A 19,389-nucleotide genomic window follows, 5' to 3' on the forward strand; every position below is an offset into this window, starting at 1 on the left:
GTAATCCATCTCTCAAAGTGATTGTGAGCCCTTTAGATTCTAGGACCCCTAATGAGATGAGATTTTTCTTCAAGCCATATATGTAGCGAACACCTGTCAAGACTTGAATTGAGCCATCGTGATTCTTCAATTGGATTGTACCTACTGTCATTGTATTACAAGTGTTGTCATTGCCCATAAAAACAACTCCGCCTTCTAGTTCTTTAAGACTAGAAAACCAGTCCTTATTAGAACACATATGATAGGTACATCCCGAATCCAAAATCCACTCATCTGTATGACATGCCATTGCCATGCCAACCAAGCTAAAGTCTGACTCCTCATCATGCTCCGCTACACATACATCAGAAATAGCCTTGCATTTTTGTAACTTAGGACAATTCTTTTTCCAATGCCCTTTCTCACGACAAAAAGCACATTCATCTTTGGCAGGTCTCCCTTTGGACTTACTCCTTCTACCAGATTTGTTACTGTGCGAACAACCTCTTACTGTTAAGACTTCTGTAGTTGTATCTCTGTGATCTTTTTTATCTTTCTTTCAAGTCTCAGATCTATACAACGCACTACAGACTGCATCAAATGTGATCGTATCCTTCCCATGAAGCAATGTTGTGGTAAGATGATCATATTCATCAGGAAGAGAATTCAACAACAGTAATGCATTGTCTTCATCTTCAAATTTCTCATCCAAATTTAGCAAGTCTGCTAAAATTTTATTGAATGAGTTCACATGGTCATTCATCGACATACCGGGTGCATACGTGAATTAATAATTTTTTTTTCATATAAAGCCTATTTTCAAGACTTTTTGTTAGAAACTTTTCTTCTAGTGTATCCCACAACTTCTTGGCTGATGTCTCCCTCATGACAGAGTACTTCTGCTCTTTGGCCAAACATAGGCGAATTGTTCCACATGCCTGTCTATTGATCTTAGCCCACTCCTTGTCATCCATCTTGTCAGGTTTTTCTTCAAAGGCTATATCCAGCTCTTACTGACATAAGACATCCAGGATCTCACATTGCCACATACCAAAATTATTGGTACCATCAAATTTCTCTACTTCAAATATTGCATTGGTCACAGTAGTCTTTGCTGATGACGGTACCTTTTCCATTTTTCTCCTCAATCCCAACTACTGTACGTGAACAGTGTCGTGAACGATTGTATTCCCCAAGTACGAATCTATCTCTGATACCAATTTTTGTGCGGAAGCGTGTAAAAGAGTAAAATTATTGTACTAAAAAATCACAATATGTTCAATTCCCAGGAAAGAGAGGTGGATCACAAGGATCGCTTAAGTACCCAGTCTTTCCTAGTTAGAATATTCCTCAATCGTAATTTAATAGCACAATAAATCACTACAATCACACTCACAATTCATGCAGAATAATACAATAAAGAACACAAGAATTTAACGAGGTTCAGCAAATTTTGCCTACGTCCTCGGGCACTACCAAATATATTTCACTCCAAAATACAAGTGAGAATTTACAAAGAGAGAGAGAGAGAGAACAATGCCTTAAGTAGAGATGGCAAATATGAGATACAGAATGAGAGATGGTTATGCCTATTTATAGTTGAGGTTCAGGGATCAACTTGCAAAGTCACTTTACAATTAGGGACCAAATATTGTAAATATCTCAGATTTCTTATGCCAATATCTCAATACCCATATCTTTGACTTTCCAATATTTGATACCCATATCTTTGACTTTATTTGATACCTATATCTTTGACTTTCCATAAATATGGATGATTTCCAATACAATCTCAACAGCTGGACACTATAACTCCATCGTCTCGTCACATCACTTGTCCCATCTATTCTAACGATAGCCATTTCCAAAATATTTTCTTTACCTGCTATCTGTTCTGCTTTTATTTCTCCACGAAACCGCCTCAGTCTGGGTTCCTCAACCATCGTCCTTCCGGAGCAGATTGATTGTGATCTGAAACTACTCTCATTAGGTGCGAGTCCTCTCCCTTTTCTAAGGCTTCTTGCTCAAGTTTATGGGCATAAACTTTTTCTAATCTATGAATAAACTGAAAATTAATTTCTTGAAAACGAGATTTTTTGCTTTGAATATCCCTAATAATCGTCCCAATAACTGATTTATCTGGTTTTGTTGTTTGGCATTTCTAGATGACTGTTCGTGAGTCCCCCATGATTGCCACCGAGAGTATACCCATTGAAATTCCTAACGTAATGGCCTGTAATCCTGCATATGCTTTTGCTGCAAACGGAGATGAAACGTTATTATGAAGGACGATCTTCGGTGCTAGAATCTCGCCCATCAGACCCCGAACCACTAGACCCGAAGCCGATTTAGAGTTTCTTTTGTCAAAAACTGCATCAAACTGAATCGTCACTATCGTGTTCTCTTCTCGTTGTCTGTGGCTTCTATCTACATTGAAGGTAATCTTCCTTTCTCCCAAACCATCTAACTCTGCCATATACCTTTGTATTCTCTGTGATAATTCCCTTCCCGTTGTGTTCTTCCCCTCATGTACTAGCTGATTCCTTGAACTCCAGATTGACCATAAAGTACAGCAAAAAAGTCAGCACTGTTTACTAGTACCCCTCTTAAAAACCCAGGTAAGCCACACCCAAAAGCTTTGAATCGTGTTATTTATGACCCAATAGAGGTTTAAATTTTGCCATACCTCTATTATTGTAGGGCATTGCCGAAAGACATGATAACTATCTTCTTCCCAAGTACAACAACAAGGACATATAATATTTGTGGCCACTCGTTTATGTTTGAGATTTACTAGGGTAGGGATGTAGTTCCAGGAAATTCGCCATATTATGATTGTAATTTTTGATGGTAGCTGTAGATTCCATAGTTTCTTGTAAAAGTCCTTAATTTCGGCTTGTATTAAGTAATTACTAAGACCGAAGTTAGCATCTTGTAATAGTTTAAAATTTTATTTTTTGTTTAAAAATATTTATAAATTCCAACTCAGCAATATTAAGGAAAAAAATAAACAGAGTTTGTAATTCGACTAACATTTTCAAATCCAAAGAAATTAAAACAACTCAGTATTTCAAATTTTAAAAAAATTAGAAAGACTTTAGGCATATTTAACTTTTTTAAAAATAATCAATTATAGCTTGCAATTGCTAAAAACATAAAAATCAAGAATTTGAGTATCTATATATTATTTTTTTCTACAAAATTCGGTTTTAAATATTATATATAAATATTTCATCTCAAAAGATGAAAATTATCAAATTATATATTAAAATTTGAGTAATATTAACTATAAGGTGTAATATGGTGGTTGTTCAATTTACCTTTTAATTATGAGATCGAGGTTCGACCTCACTAATGAGAAAAGAACATATTTTATGATCAATTGTTTACCTCTTTAGAGAGTAACGGCGATGGATGGAGTAATTGGTATTCAAAATTATTAGCATTTATCCGAACCAATTGATTGAATGGTATAAATAATTAAATAAAATAGATAATCCGTCCCTAAATATGTTTTAAAATTTAAATAGCCAACAATCGTGGGCATCATTCGAATTTCGAACAACCTTTGTAACTTTACCAATTTCCAAATCATCGGACACCTTAACCGACAATTTTAACTTTTACTCCTGAAATGTTCAACATACCCCTGTAACATGCACCGTTACTCCACCACCAACAAGGACATTTCCGTAATCCCAGCACCGTAACCTTTGCGTTTCTCCTACATCTCCCCTCTGTCAACTTAGCTTATATACTATATTCCCTGTCTCATTTCATCTTACATATATAATTTATTATATTTAGAGGTTTCTATTCATTCAACCCTAATCCCCAAAATCCTCCGCCCTAATCATCTCTGTACAATTGGATCCAATCCAATGGCCGATGCTGTTGGGCCCCCGGTTTGCATAAACGACACATTGACGGACGACGAGTTGAGATCGATACTGTCAAGGCTGGAAAGTGATAAGGACAAGGAAGTGTTCGGTCTGGTCTGCAAGAGATGGCTGCATCTGCAGAGTACCGAGAGGAAGAAGCTCTCCGCTCGTGCGGGATCGCACATGCTCAGCAGGATGGCTGCCAGGTTCACACGTGTGCTGGAGTTGGACCTCTCTCAGTCCGTTTCCAGGTCTTTCTATCCTGGGGTTACTGACTCTGATCTTGCCGTTATCGCTGAAGGTTTCAAGTGCTTGAAGGTCCTCAAGTTGCAAAATTGTAAAGGTAAAAGTGTTTGTCTTGGGCTTTTATTTTCTTCTAATGGGCATTTCTTCTCTCTCTCTCTCTCTCTCTCTCTCTCTCTCTCTCTTTTATCTGTGGGGAAGGTTTTTTGAAGGCTTTTGGGGGTTTCTTTTTTGTTACTGACAATAGTGCTTGATAATCCCAATTTGCAGGGTTGTAAGATGTTTGTTTTTGGTTCTGGTTTGATGGGTGTTTCTCTATTTTGAGTCTTTTTATATATGTATTTCAATTCCTTACATACCTGTTCTTTATTAAGTTATCCTATATTGCATTCTGAATTGGGGCAATTTGGCTTGCGTCCTCTATGTATTACAGCTATTACAGATAGAGGATTGGCTTTGATTGGTGGGGGTCTTCCTTCCCTACAATCTTTGGATGCATCATATTGCCGAAAGTTGACAGACAAGGGATTGTCAGCTGTTGCTGACGGCTGCCATGACCTGAGGAGCCTGCATCTTGCAGGCTGCAGATTTGTCACTGATGGATTGTTGTTTTCTCTCTCTAGGAATTGTAAGAATCTAGTGGAGTTAGGCTTGCAGGGATGCACCAACATAAGTGACTCTGGACTAGCAGATCTTGTAAATGGTTGTCAACACATTAGGTTTTTAGACATTAATAAGTGCAGCAGTGTTGGAGATGTTGGGATTTCCAAGGTTGCTGAGGTTTGTTCATCTTCTCTGAAGACACTAAAGTTGTTGGACTGTTATAAAGTTGGGGATGAGTCAATATTCTCCGTATCTAAATTCTGCAAAAATCTTGAAACTCTTATAATTGGTGGTTGCCGGGATGTGTCTGATGAGTCTATAAAGTCATTAGCTGCTGCATGTAAAAATAGTCTTAAGAATTTGCGGATGGATTGGTGCTTAAACATTTCTGACTCTTCGTTGAGCTGCATTCTTACACAGTGCAAGAACTTAGAGGCGCTCGATATTGGATGCTGTGAGGAGGTTACAGATGCTGCTTTTGAGGATTTAAGAAATGGGGAAATTGAGTTCAGCTTGAAGGTTTTGAAAATCAGTAACTGTCCAAAGATTACTGTTTCAGGAATCAATATGCTTTTGAATCAATGCACTTCTTTGGAATACCTTGATGTGAGGTCCTGCCCTCATGTAACTAAGGCAGGTTGCGATGAAGCCGGATTAGTTTTCCCCCAGTATTGTAAAGTGAACTTCACCGGTAGCTTAAGTGAGCCAGATGTTCTTGTTTAAGATCTTGACAATTTGAACCAGTTAGTACCGATGGAAGATACTGTCCCAAATTTACAACTGACCAGGTTTCAAAGCCAATGGGAGGGAGTGCCATAGCGACGGCTTTAAGCAAATTTCATTCCGAGTTCTTGTACATGTTATGCATAGAGGTTGGATCGAGCAATGCTTGTGTTGTTTTATCTGTTTATTATTTTGCTCGGATGTATATGTGTATTTTGCATGTATATTACTCCTTTCATGACTTTGTGGAATGAGGTAATTTGTTCCTACATCACCATTGATTTGTATCTGGCCATGACAATAAAAGTTGTGTAGCATCTATAAATTTTCTCCAACCTGCGTTCTATCTCTGTAATTCATTTAGGACTAGAGAATAGAAAATCTATTCCATTAAGATCAATGAATAATTGGATACCATTTCACTAAAATCTAGATATCTGGGTGAATCTATTTTTCAATTTTTGGATGATTGGTAAAAGGTGAATCAAAGGATCAAAATTATCTTGCCCTCATTTAACGATGCTTCAAGGAAAAGGTAATTTAACTGCTACTGAAATACTTTGCAGACTCAACCTGGACTCACTACTTTCTATGATTAATACGTCTACTTCCTATGTCAACACAACTTTATCAGATGATTTGTCACTCGATCTGCTCCATAAGAATAAAGAAAAGTTATTACCATGAACCTAAACAAACTTGTAATGGTTAAAAAGATTTTAATAACTCTAATGAATATGAAATAAATGTTGAATTACCACTAATCATTATAGCGGATTTAATTCTTGCTAATTCCCGATCTTTGTGAAATGATTTAATGTAAGATAGCATGTCAACAACAACCGCATTAACCATTGAAGTACCACTCTTCACTTGCTAATAAGCATATATATTTTGAGCATCGCATTTACTAGCATGTAAAATATTTTCTCACGAAGCACATGTATCAGGTTGCGAAAGTTAAAACCAAAATATCAATTGTATGAATATATATTTAAATCTTGATATAAAAACGGATAATAAATAATAAATTATATATTCTATCAATAAAAAAAATATAACTACCTTTAGTATATATGGATCATATGGATTTGAGCTTATTCCAGATTTGAAAATAACTTTACCAAAGGTCTCCATCTTCCTTATAAATAGTCTTGTTTAGTCTTGTTGGCTTTTGCTTTATTTTCTTTTGAAAAATAATATGATAAAATTAATATTAATATTTAATAGACATATATATAAATTATCCAAAATAATGAAACTAACTTTTAAAATCATACCTTCCGTTTGCTATTTACTTGCGAATCCTATTGCTATCTTTTCTTGACGTAAACAACAGGTTTGTGAAATTCTTATCATCGAAATTCATTTATTGAAAATGAGCACAATATTCTAGCAATATTTATACTTAAAAGTTCTTTTATTAGCCATATTTATTCAACATGATAATAATGTTTCCGTATTTTCGCTTTTTTCTTTTTGTAATTGGGATGTTTCAGCTTTAGATTCAACTTCTTTTCCTTTACTTGTTTTTACAACTTCAATGACTCTTTTAACATATAAACAATTGTTTTTGTTAATATAATTTTTATATAGATTACAATATGATTTAAATAAAAATTTAGAGAGCTCATGATCAGACCAATGAATTAGTTTACAATGATCTTCATATTTATCCATAAATGAACCGAACCCTAAATTAAAGAATATATAATAAGTTTGTACCTTATCATTCGGCTAGTAATTTAATTAGAGAATGATGATGTACCTTGATTTGTATCCTACCTCCTAGCTCAACTCGTGTTACGAATTTTCCACCAGAATTATACTGACCTCAATAATTCAACGAGCTATCCCTCCCGAAAGAGAGTATAGGTTTTCAACATGATTACTTGAAGATGTACAAACCACTGTATTTTCTTTTATTGCCAAATATCCTTCCATATTAACTAGATCACGAAGATATAAGAAACTATTTAACAAATTATATGTTCTCAATGATATCATTATTAAATCTACCTTGTCCAAAATTGCTTTCCTCATAACATCAAGTGAAGAGCTTTTTAAAATTTAAATACTTTTATAAGTTATCACCTTATCACTAGAAATTTTGTAGGATGTTATCCTAGCAAATAAGTCTGCCCTTTGTATTTTAAAATCGAAAATTCTAGAAACATCTTTGAGCCATTTTAATTTTGTTAAAGTTCCGACAACAATAAAAGCACATGTGGTGCCATGACTATTGAGGTCTTCTAGAAAATTAAAATCAACCAATCCTGGTGATTTAGTTTAAACCTTTCTTTTGGTGTAATATTTCAAGAACCACAAATTTTTTTGTATTAAATATCAATTTAAATAATTATTTTTATTATAAAAATTAAATTAGTACTAACCAAATCAAAATACATACCTTTTAAAAGAATATTCAAATGATTAGTTTTGAAGATAGGAGAAGTTTATCTTCAAAATATTCATGATTTACATTTATACTATTATCAGTAATGCAATTATTGATTTCGACTTTTGTTCCACCGAAACTTTTTCTTTGTCTTGAAAGCATTTTCTTTCTTCTTCGTCTATAATAAATTTTCAGAATTTGAACATGCATAGAGCAACTGATATAATTTACATTAATAGAATGGTTAGTAATATAACATAATTATTCAAATTTAATTTAATATTAGACACAAATTTTGAATTTTAATTCTAAAACTTAAAAAAAAATGCATTTGATATATTTTTCATTCATATATCACTTCTTTCAAATTTATTAAAATAAGATAAAATGTTATTTTACACTATAATATTTACCTCATTTTCATAAATGTATTTTGGGCTGCAACATGTTGTCACTGTCAAACAAAGCCAAATTATTATGATCTTATAGCAAACCATTTGAAAACACGCACATAAACATAAATTTCCAGTGGCATACCCACCATCAGAAATTTAGTACTTGAAACTTTTAACAACAAAAACTTGAATACTTAATTTGACTTGTTTTAACTCTTTTAGTTTATCACTTAGCACCTTAGTTATTTACTTTGCAGTATGATTCAAATTATTGCTAAATTTGATCCAATGTTGGGGCTATCAATGCTGACCATTTGAGAAAAATTGAGTCTATTGTGAATGAGCAAATCAAAGCTGAGTTAGATGTATTTTCAAAGGAAACAACACTTGCTGAAGCCAAGCGTATCAATGGTTTGCGAGCTGTCTTTGGAGAAGTAAGCTTAAGCATTTTCTTCATTCTGTTGTTTCTAATTGGGCTTCGAACATTCCTTCTTTTGTCGCACATAGCATACCGATTTCCCTTCCATTTTGAAATTTTATTTTGTTGCTTTACAGAAAGTGGCCTCTTTAAAAACGAGTGTGGATTCTGAATCAATTCCTACTGCCAAAAAAGCTGTCATTAGGGGCAAGATTGCGCAACTTCAGGTATCTCGGCTCATCTATAAACACCATCAAATTTAGTTTTCATCACCTCAGCTTGAGAAACCATGTTCCTTTTAATTGGTTTGTTTTATCATAATCAACTGAAAAAAGCACAAAAGAACATTGCTGAACAAAATATGCAGAAAACAGTCATAATAGCAACTGAATTGGATGAGCTTGCTGCCAAAGAGGGAAAATGTAACCTTTCAAACTTGATCTAGATTTTATGGCCGAATCCTAAATGTTACATTAGTCGCCGAATGGTCAAGTAAGAATGTTTGATTTAAAAATCGTTATTTTAAACAATTTTTCGGAAAACTTAACGTGGTTGCATTAAATTTAATAAAATCACCGCTTTGTTAGGTTATTTATAATTTTAGTCCAATTTTATTCAAATGACGCATTGTTTGAAAATAAAATGTTAGTACAAATCTCCGGTGAGGAAAATCTTGAACACACAAATGAAACTCAAACAGAAAAAGAAGAAATAGGATAAGGCTCTAAGGCGTTTATCAAGCCACTATCTTTAAGGTTATATTCGCCCTCACCTATCTTCAGTGTGCAAAAAGAGTTTCAAGCAAATTAACCTTGAGGATACAATGAAGCCAATGACTATTTGCGTTTTGCATTGACAAAAGTAGTCCACCAAGCACTGAGCAATTTATAACAAGAAACTCAATTTCTACAATGAATTTCTGCAGTAATTCTTTATAGAATAATGTAAAAATATTAAAAAAATAGAGGAATGATAGAAATAATATTAGAACTTGTTAGTGCGATTTCCAAATGAAATCACATTCCTATTTATAGGAATTTTCATGTCTCTTCATAGAGACATCTTTCAATAGATGTCTTTTCTGAATAATAATATTTTTATAAAGAGACATAGTTATTCATTTAATATTGTCAAAAATCAAGTGATATGACTTTTGAGCAATAATCAAAAGATTTAACATTTGATTAATTACACCATTTCATTTATAGTTATTGGAACACTAAAAAAAATTAAAAATATTCCAACAATCCCCCCCCATTTTCAAAATATTTTAGATTTTGACATTCTTGGAAATCAATTTGCATAAATGAAGATGTTTTACAATTGAACATTCATTTAGTGAAAACATGCTAAAGTTAATAGAAATTGCATGGTAGACTAAGCTTTGAACCAGCTATTCCATTTGATTAATCGAACACATCTCACGCAATGATTTCAACATCGGTCAATGCATAGTATCCAGGGACACTATTACGGCCATGTGTCTGTGTCCTCTTTTCATGAGTGCTGTCAGAGCCAAGCCCTTGAGCTCTTAGAAGCAGCCACACTTCCACTCACATACATCAAGAGTGTTCCCGTAATTATAACACTCTAACATATTTATGTTATGAGTACATTACTCATTCTTCCCTTATCATTACGGGTGCCTAACACTTTAATCTTAGGATGAATTCATTTATAATGTTAATAGTCACATACTAGTGATGTACTTTGTCTCATTGAACTTAAGACTTGGCATTATACCAAATGTTGAGTCGAGTTTCCATCATGGGTGACTCTAATTAATGGGCTTGGGTCCCATCCCTTTTGCGGTATGGTTGACTGCATCTCTAGCAAGACTTTTGTCAAAGGATTCGTCAAATTTTCACTTGACCTCACATAATTAATAGTAATCACTCCATCAGAGATTAATTGTCGGGCATAGCAGTGTCTTAATCTAATGTGTCTAGACTTTCCATTATATACTTGGCTATATGCCTTTGCTAGAGTAGCTTCACTATTACAACGGATAGAAATAGGTGAAATTGGCTTAGGCCATAGAGGTACATCATAAAGAAAATTTCTTAACCATGCTACTTCTTTAGATGCAACAGGTAATGCAATAAATTCTGCTGCCATGGTGAAATCAGTAATACATGTTTGTTTCTTGGAACCCCAAGAAATGACTCATCCACCAAGAATGAAGATCCATCCACTAGTAGATGCATGATCTTCCAAACTTGTAATCCAACTAGCATCCGAATACCCTTCTAAAATTGAAGGATATCTATTATAACACAGTCCATAGTTAATAGTTTACTTTAAGTAGCTAAGTACTTTATTCAAAGCTTGCCAATGCAAACTACTTGGATTACTTGTATACCTACTCAATTTTTTAACAACATATGCAATATCTAGTCTTGTACAAGTCATTATGTGCATAAGACAACCAGTTAGACTTGTATATTTCAATTGATCAATTTTCCTACCAGCATTAGATGCTAATTTTATTTGAGGATCCATGGGTGTAGGTGCTGATATACAATTGAAAAGAAAAAACTTTTTAAGCACCTTTTCAATGTAATGTAATTGTGATAAAGCTATAGTGCTTTCCTCTTGGGTTATTTTAGTCCCAAGAATAATATTTGCTATACTCATATCCTTCAGAGCAAAGTTGTTTGACAATAATTTCTTTATGTTTTCTATTTGTTCCAAATCCGTGCAAAAAATGAGTATGTCATCTACATATAAGCAAATTATGACACTTTTTCCATTTTCAAAATTGCTATATATGCACTTATCAGATTCATTTATTTTATAGCCATTAGCTAAAACAACCTTATCAAACTTTTGGTGCTATTGGTTTGGTGCTTGTTTAAGTCCATATAGAGATTTAACAAGCTTACATACCTTATATGCCTGTCCTGGAACAACAAACCTTCTGGTTGTTCCATGTACACTTCCTCTTCCAATTCACCATTTAAAAATGCAGTTTTAACATTCATTTGGTAAACAACCAAATTATATATTGAGATAAGTGATATTAAAAGTCTAATTGTAGCAATTCTTGCTACTGGAGCATAGGTATTAAAGTAATCAATACCTTATTTTTGTAGAAAACCTTTGGCTACTAACCTTACTTTAAATTTATCAATGGTTCCCATCAACCTTCATTTTCTTTTTGAAGATCCATTTACAACCTATAGGTTTGGAACTTGGTGGAAGATCAACTAAGATCCAAGTTTGATTTTCTATTATTGAACCCATCTCATCATTTATTGCTTCTTTCCAAAAAGCAGAGTCTTGAGATTTCATTGACTCTTCAAATGTAATAGGATCAAATTCCGTATTATAACAATAAGGTATCTTATTGCATATACTTTTTTCACATTTTCCTTCTACAAGAAACATAATAAAATCTTGTCTAAAATCTTTGACCTTTTTAATCCTTTTACTTTTTCTTAATTCTTGACAAGATTCATCATTATTATTAATTTGTTCCAATGGAATCTCATTCTCATTTGAAAAATGAACCAATTGTTATAGTTGTAATTGTCTTGAAATAAAATTAAATCTATTTTCATCATGGCGACAAGAGTGGTGGTTGATCACCATGGCGGTGATAGAGGAGGAAAAAGGAGGAAGCAGTGACGACAACAATGAAGAACAAAAGGTGGACAACAATAATTCGGCCTAGACAATGAAAACACTGATCAAAAGAAATAAAATGAGAGGAAGAGGACCACTAGGAGCGACAATAATGGTGGAAGAAAATAGGAGAATGGAAGAAAGGGGAGGTGGGGAACAGAGAAGAGAAGAGAGCTAGAGAGGGGGACAACAATAGGGGAAAAGAGAAAAAAACTCAACATAGAATTATTTTAATCCTTAAAAAAAGAATGAACTTTGACCATTTTTTAGGAGCGGATGGCACAGACTTAAAAGAAAAAAAAATTGCAAACAAAGGAAATTGAACTCATGCCTCAAGGATACTTCACTAGTTCTTAACCATTAAGCCAATTACTTCTTTTTACTATAATTTTACAATTCCATCGATTAAAAATTCGAGATGACAAAAAAACCTTCCTTCTGTATCACCTGCATTGATGTTGGTTTAGATGTAGCTGCTCTACGCGAAACAGTTTCAAAAGTTATTCAGCAGAAGGTTTCTAGCTAATGTTAACCCTTACTTTTAATTAATTGAATCTTTTTATCGAAGTTTGCTTCACACGTTTGTTGCGAATTAATAAACAAGAAATGCCAGTTATGGTTTTCAGTATCGATGAAACTACAAACAAGGATGTTGTTTATGCTGGTGTACCGGAGAAATCTGAAGGGGAAGTGTGGTAGAGGCAAGGGTGGTTTATCTACAGGACATGTTGGTAACTTATTTCAAAATTCGGTTCTGTAAGAACTGTTTGGATTCTTAGCACTTAAATCTTGAATACTGTTGCATGTTGTTCTTTAGACTCCAAACTCCTTGGTGTTTTGTGATATTTAAGTTGGCTTGCAACCCCCATCTTCTGTAATTAATGGAAATGTATGTTCCATTTCAGGGAACGGATGCATCACGTGTTAATGAGGCTATTGATTTGGCAACTTCATTTGCGTCAATGAAGTTGAGATGATAACTGGTTTTCTAAGCTTGTACTCTGCTAATGGAGGAGGGATTGTTGCTGCTAAATTTTATCATAACAGCAAAATATACGTTATCCTAATGCATCCCCGAGCGAACTACTGATTATTACACTCCACAATTATTTCTGCCATTAAATTGTTTCTTAACTTACTGACGTTATGCAATCACATTACTAAGTGGTCAAATGGTTTGACGCCATAAGCCCAGGTCACCTCAGGTAGTGCGCGGTGGTTGAGGTTTGTTGTGGTGATTAATAAGTGAGGCTCGTTTATTTGCCAAATTGAGGGGTTTCCCCAGAGGGTTGTAGTACTACTCATGGAACCGACTGCCCAGACCGCTTGTACTATTCGTAGAGTTGACCATTGCTGTCGCATTAGGATCTAACAACTATAATATGTTCAACTTTCAAACAAAATATTAAAAAAAATAAATATAAAAAAATACAGGACAATTTTCAATGCTACTTGTGAAATAATATTAGTATAGTAAATATTAACTCAGATTTTAATATCATATGATAATTTGGGTAATTATTTGATACACCATCAACAGAATTTTTTAGACTTCACAAATCAATTGAGGGTGCGACAAGTGTAACTTATTTATGTAATTACCTTTTTTATATTTTTTACTATATCTTATAATACACTTGTTAAATTCTTAACTTGTTTGTAGAATTAAAAAACTCGATTTATTTTTTTTTAGAATATTTTATATATAATTGAACGTCCATAATCACATGCATTATGCGATGCTGGAGGTAAAAGACTCGTTATCGATAAAAAAGATTTACTGATTCAAATATCTTGGTCATGCTTGAGATCAGGTATTGTTCTTGTGGATTATTTTTGGTTTAATGTGTTCACAGGGAGTTCAAACTCATCAAGATGGTCAATCCGATCATATTAAGATTGGAGCCGGCCATAGTCACCCATGACCATTATAAGGAAACGCATCCTGTTAGGATCGTCCCGATTAAGCAACGAACAAGTAAAAATAGTAGAAGAAATTGAGAAGATGAACACACAAATTTAACGTGGAAAAACCCCTCAAAAGAGGATAAAAAACCACGGGCAAAGATAATTTTACTATAATGGCAAAAGAATGAAGAGTACAAAAGATGGAGATAAAAACTAAACCCCGAAAACCCGAAAAACAAAGAACCCTCAAACGTAAACACAAAATTCTCTGAATGTGTTATGAGTTCTAATCTAATGGGTGTCTCTTAATTCTAAGATTGTAAAGGAGCCTATTTATAGGCTAAATTAGTAAGTCAAATAAATTATACTAATAAATGCTAAATATATTATACTAATAAATACTAAATCTTCTAGAAAGAAAATATATTTTTGTTTAACTTGACTTGCAAGCAATCTCTTAGAATTTGGGTCACACAATTCTAACAATCTCCACCTTGACACAAATTCTTTCAATGCCATCTTTGCCAAAACCCGCCACGGGCCTATCTTGAACTATGCAGGGAATTAACTGAGTCGAATCTATGCTTAGAAGCTGGAAGACTTCTAGCCTTCGACTTGTGCACTGCCAAATCAAAACTAACCCGGGTCTGATTTTCACGAATACAGTGCCCTAACTTTTCAAAACCTGCATCCAAAAGAGAACCTCTCTTCAACGAAACGGTCATACCTTTTTCCCTCCTATGACCAAGTTGTCTCCGCTTCAAATGAGTTGACTTTGACTCCGTAACGGACGAGGGACGTCCGATTTCACCGGTCACTGTAGAACCTTCCAAAATATAAAGACTGCCGGTTCTTTTACCTTTTAACAAAACGAGAGCTCCACGAGATACTTTAATGTCGCTCGACTCGATGTTGATTTTGCATCCTTTCAAGTCTAAAATACTCAAGGAGATGAGATTCTTTCGTAAATCAGGTACATACCTGACATCTGAGAGTGTCCTAATCGTCCCATCGTGTATCCTAATTTTAACAGTACCAATACCGATTATTTTACTAGATGAATCGTTTCCCATGTACACAACTCCATCTTCAACTGAACTGTATGTGGAGAACCATTCTCTATTGGGACACATGTGGAAAGAACATCCTGAATCTAGGATCCACTCAGACGTAAGCTTGGAGTTATCGCTCGTTGACACTAACAAGAAATCATCACCGCCTTCATCGACCAAATTAGCACCAGCTACATCTTCCTCGTTACTCTCAGCAGCTCTTTTATTTCGTAGTTTATAACAATCTGCTTTGATGTCACCTAACTTTTTGCAATAGCGACACCTTTTGTCTCGTTTCTTTGATGCTACCAAAACGGAAGCTTGTCTATCTGCTTTGCTATTCAAATCAAACTCATTGTCGAGTTTGTCTCTACTCAACAAATGACCCTTCACATCTTCGAACGAGAGTTTGTCTCTGCCATAAATCAGGGTCTCCCTGAAAGACTTGTATGAAGAGGGTAAAGGGCACAATAATAGCATAGCTTGATCTTCATCGTCAATATGAACCTCAACGTTCTTTAAATCATTTAAAAGAGTAATGAATTGACTGATGTGATCTTTAAGAAGCTCACCTTCGTTCATGCGAAACGTAAATAGACGTTGTTTCAACACTAAACGGTTAGTCAGAGACTTAGTCGCATAAAGAGTTTCTAACCTTTTCCACAAGGCGAATGAGGTCTTCTCCATCAATACCTCCTGCAATACTGTATTCGCGAGGCACAACTGGATTGCAGACAAGGCCTTTTCATCAAGCTCTTCCCATTCTGTTTGATTTAGATTCTCAGGCTTTTTCCCTGTAACAACCTTTTTAAGCCATTTTGAACTAGAATTGCCATCATCAGAACTTGCCACAGATTGAAATTTGTCTCACCATCGAACTTCTCAATTTCAAACCTTGTTGCTGCCATCTCTGACCGGGCTGATCTATGAAAGTTAAACTAGCTCTGATACCACTTGTTAGGATCGTCCCGATTAAGCAACGAACAAGTAAAAATAGTAGAAGAAATTGAGAAGATGAACACACAAATTTAACGTGGAAAAACCCCTCAAAAGAGGATAAAAAACCACGGGCAAAGATAATTTTACTATAATGGCAAAAGAATGAAGAGTACAAAAGATGGAGATAAAAACTAAATCCCGAAAACCCGAAAAACAAAGAACCCTCAAACGTAAACACAAAATTCTCTGAATGTGTTATGAGTTCTAATCTAATGGGTGTCTCTTAATTCTAAGATTGTAAAGGAGCCTATTTATAGGCTAAATTAGTAAGTCAAATAAACTATACTAATAAATACTAAATATATTATACTAATAAATACTAAATCTTCTAGAAAGAAAATATATTTTTGTTTAACTTGACTTGCAAGCAATCTCTTAGAATTTGGGTCACACAATTCTAACACATCCTATATATTAGTGGATATGGAGCCTTGGGGGATTGAAGAATTAAGGAGCCTATATATTGAATCAACAACAATAACTTTTTACATTTCTAAGGCTGATGGTTTTTTCCTGGTTTCATCAACAATAAACAACTTGATGAAAACAGAGGATAAATAAATAATTTTGTAAGCCACCTAGAAAGTGACTTGTTCATCCTCTACTCTTTGGGATACTACTGCCTGTTGCAGAAACTTGAAAGCTTTCTGATAATTCAAGAAACCCATAAACCAGAAATCAAAATCATCAACTGTCACAATTTCCATGTACTTCTGAGATGGTTTCTTCATGTTTTCACTCTCATTAACTCCCTTGATTTTCTCAAGTGGAATCAAAACCTGCATCCAATTTGACACCACAACGTGAGATGATGCCATTACAGGGTGCAAAATTATGAAGACAGAGAGGCAATCATATATGATACCTTATAATGTACTCTGACAAAATCTCCATTCGAAGAGGGGATTTTGATGGATCTATCGCTACAAAAGGCGACCTTTGCTGAGGAGATGAAAAGAAGGCCTGCTATAGGACCTGACGTTGTTGATAAATAGCATTGGCAAGCCTTCAACAGCTTCTCTCCTTCTTTCACACTAAATAATTGTTTGAAAATTTTCTCCACCACTCCTACTTGAAGAATTCTTGCCCCCAAACTCAATTTTCCCTTCACAGTTTCACTGATCTTGGGCCCCAGTCTCACTGCAAATTTCACAAGTAACAAACCAAAAAAAAAAAACATTAGCTTTCATGTCACCATGATCTCATGTACTCCAACATGAATGTCAGATACCTATAAGCTTTGAATACGGTACTAATTTGTTTCTTACCATGTTCTCGGATTCCATGTGCGAAACTATCAGCTTTCTTCCCTAGCTTGTTCATTCTTTTAAGTACAAAATTCCCTTTGCCTGCAATTCCAAAACTTTCCCATTAGTATTGTGAACATCTTCGCTGTAATGAATTTTCATATCCATCATTGACACAAATTAATTAAGAGTTAAGAGCAAAACTTACTTGTCCTGAACGTTGCAGACCCTTCAGCATCAGGTAAGTATCGTCTCGGGGTTCTCTCAACTCGATATACGATTGATTTCATTGGAACTCCAATAACTTGTTCTAGTAGCTGGTTCTTCATCTTCATGAATGAAATTTGAATCCTTGATTTTCTGGTTTTCTCTTTGGGAATACTTCAATGATAAAATGGAGAGATGGTTTGTGATTATGGATGAATGTTGTAGATTGGCAGATGGTATTTAAAGGGATACAAAAGGGGGTAGTTGGTTGAATCCCAAACTTTATTGTAAAATGAAAATAATATTTAAAACAAAAGATTTGGTTTCTTTAAGAAAAAGATGCTGAGGAAATGAAAGTTGAGTCCAACTGTATGATTTAAATTTTGTACTAAATACCTAACCAAGAAAATTATAACTGCAATGTTAAGTTGCTCCATTTCTTGAAATTTTAATTCATCAGTAGAAATTGACAGTTTCATATTTATTTATGATTGCGTGAATAAGATTAAATTTGGCTTATTTCACTTCACTTATTTAGCTAAGCAGCCCATATCTTTGTATTCCTTCGTCGTGGGAACTTTCCCGAAAGGTAAACGAACAGTTGCGAAATGCCGCATGATTAAGGGGGCGAGATGAGCTACCACCACCCCAGAAAAGTGTGTATATGTTTAAGGACATTTTAGATTTTATTTATTCATTTTGCCAAAAATAATAGAAAAACTGTCTACCTATAAAATATTCAGGTTGCTTTTTTTTTTTTAAAGTGTGTGAAAAATAGAGATGATGAATTGAGATAAGTTATTAAAATGTCAAAAATTAGCAACAGAAGCAGACGTCATGGATTGGCATGTAAATGACAGGAAGAGGATGTGGATTTGAAACTTTCTGAGTTGGCATTGTAACTTTCTGATGTTTGCTCACCTTTACTGCTAAGATAAAGGAAACATGCAATTTGGTAGCCAATTGGAAACCTCAACCAAACAAATTGCAGACCCAGAATGATCTATATATGCAGTGACTTCATACTGACTCAGTGATGCTTCAAGTTTTTAGACATGTCATACGTAGACCATGTGGGATCAACTATCATAGTACCAACTTTCCTTTTAGCATGTTAGGATTAAATTTTGGTTTAGAAATTTAATAAGATTTTTAAAATTATTAGGATTTAGAACGATCAAATTGGAGAGTTTTGACTAAATCTACAAATGTACATGACTCGCAACTGTTTGGGTGAGGACTAAAATTTTAAAAAAGTACAAATACTAAAATTGAGCAATTCGAAAAGTACAGAGACTAATAGTAGAATTTAACCAATTTGTTAATGAAAAAGTAGAATAATGCAATTTGGTCACCTATATAAAAAAATTAATGCGAAGTTCAATGAGCTATAAATGTAAATTATCCGTTTCTACAAATACAAATACCCAGAATTTATCCATGTGACTTTTCTTTTGTTCAAGGTCGTAGTCAAATAATTTGTTCTTTCTTTTCCCCAATTTTTCCTTTTTATCAGTGGAAAGATATCGAAAGCTGACTGACGTAAGAGGGTAGCAAAATTGGGAAACTTCTAAATATTATGTATGATATAGGAAGAAACCTATTTTGAAAAGCTGATTTGTTAAGCATAAAAGCTTGATTGGTCAAAACAAAAGAGGCAAACCTAACCAAGCAACAATCCATGTGCTTATCTTTAATACAAATCTTTC

The 19,389-nt window shown here is 34.3% G+C and overlaps 2 protein-coding genes across 3 annotated transcripts; one reads left to right on the plus strand and one right to left on the minus strand.

Moving 5' to 3' along the window:
- The first annotated feature begins 3,531 nt into the window (after window positions 1-3,531).
- Window positions 3,532-5,764, plus strand: LOC107946093 (F-box/LRR-repeat protein 4). Of its 2 annotated transcripts, none has more exons than XM_016880290.2 (2): window positions 3,532-4,203; window positions 4,537-5,764. In XM_016880290.2, exons 1-2 carry the CDS (start codon window positions 3,861-3,863, stop codon window positions 5,427-5,429), a joined length of 1,236 nt encoding a protein of 411 aa, XP_016735779.1. In that variant the 5' UTR covers window positions 3,532-3,860; the 3' UTR covers window positions 5,430-5,764. The 2 variants fall into 2 exon arrangements, with proteins under 2 accessions (XP_016735779.1, XP_016735780.1); XM_016880291.2 differs by having other exon boundaries at window positions 4,067-4,203; window positions 4,374-5,764.
- Window positions 5,765-16,665: 10,901 nt separating this feature from the next.
- LOC107947558 (putative GEM-like protein 8) lies at window positions 16,666-17,997 on the minus strand. Its single transcript, XM_016882175.2, has 4 exons — window positions 17,682-17,997; window positions 17,495-17,575; window positions 17,092-17,366; window positions 16,666-17,005 (listed from the first exon to the last, which is right to left on the minus strand). Exons 1-4 carry the CDS (start codon window positions 17,806-17,808, stop codon window positions 16,805-16,807), a joined length of 684 nt encoding a protein of 227 aa, XP_016737664.1. The 5' UTR covers window positions 17,809-17,997; the 3' UTR covers window positions 16,666-16,804.
- Between the last annotated feature and the right edge of the window lie 1,392 nt (window positions 17,998-19,389).

The sequence above is a fragment of the Gossypium hirsutum genome, chromosome D12 (assembly GCF_007990345.1).
Source record: "Gossypium hirsutum isolate 1008001.06 chromosome D12, Gossypium_hirsutum_v2.1, whole genome shotgun sequence".
Lineage (NCBI taxonomy): Eukaryota > Viridiplantae > Streptophyta > Magnoliopsida > Malvales > Malvaceae > Gossypium > Gossypium hirsutum.

Excerpts from the sequence above, each read along its gene's own strand:
- LOC107946093 (XM_016880290.2), top strand. The coding sequence starts at position 3,861 with ATGGCCGATGCTGTTGGGCCCCCGGTTTGCATAAACGACACATTGACG. Across the intron at positions 4,204-4,536 it reads CAAGTTGCAAAATTGTAAAG|CTATTACAGATAGAGGATTG; the intron begins GTAAAAGTGTTT and ends TATGTATTACAG.
- LOC107947558 (XM_016882175.2), bottom strand. The coding sequence starts at position 17,808 with ATGAAGATGAAGAACCAGCTACTAGAACAAGTTATTGGAGTTCCAATG. Across the intron at positions 17,576-17,681 it reads GTCTGCAACGTTCAGGACAA|GCAAAGGGAATTTTGTACTT; the intron begins GTAAGTTTTGCT and ends TTGGAATTGCAG. Across the intron at positions 17,006-17,091 it reads TTGTCAGAGTACATTATAAG|GTTTTGATTCCACTTGAGAA; the intron begins GTATCATATATG and ends AATTGGATGCAG.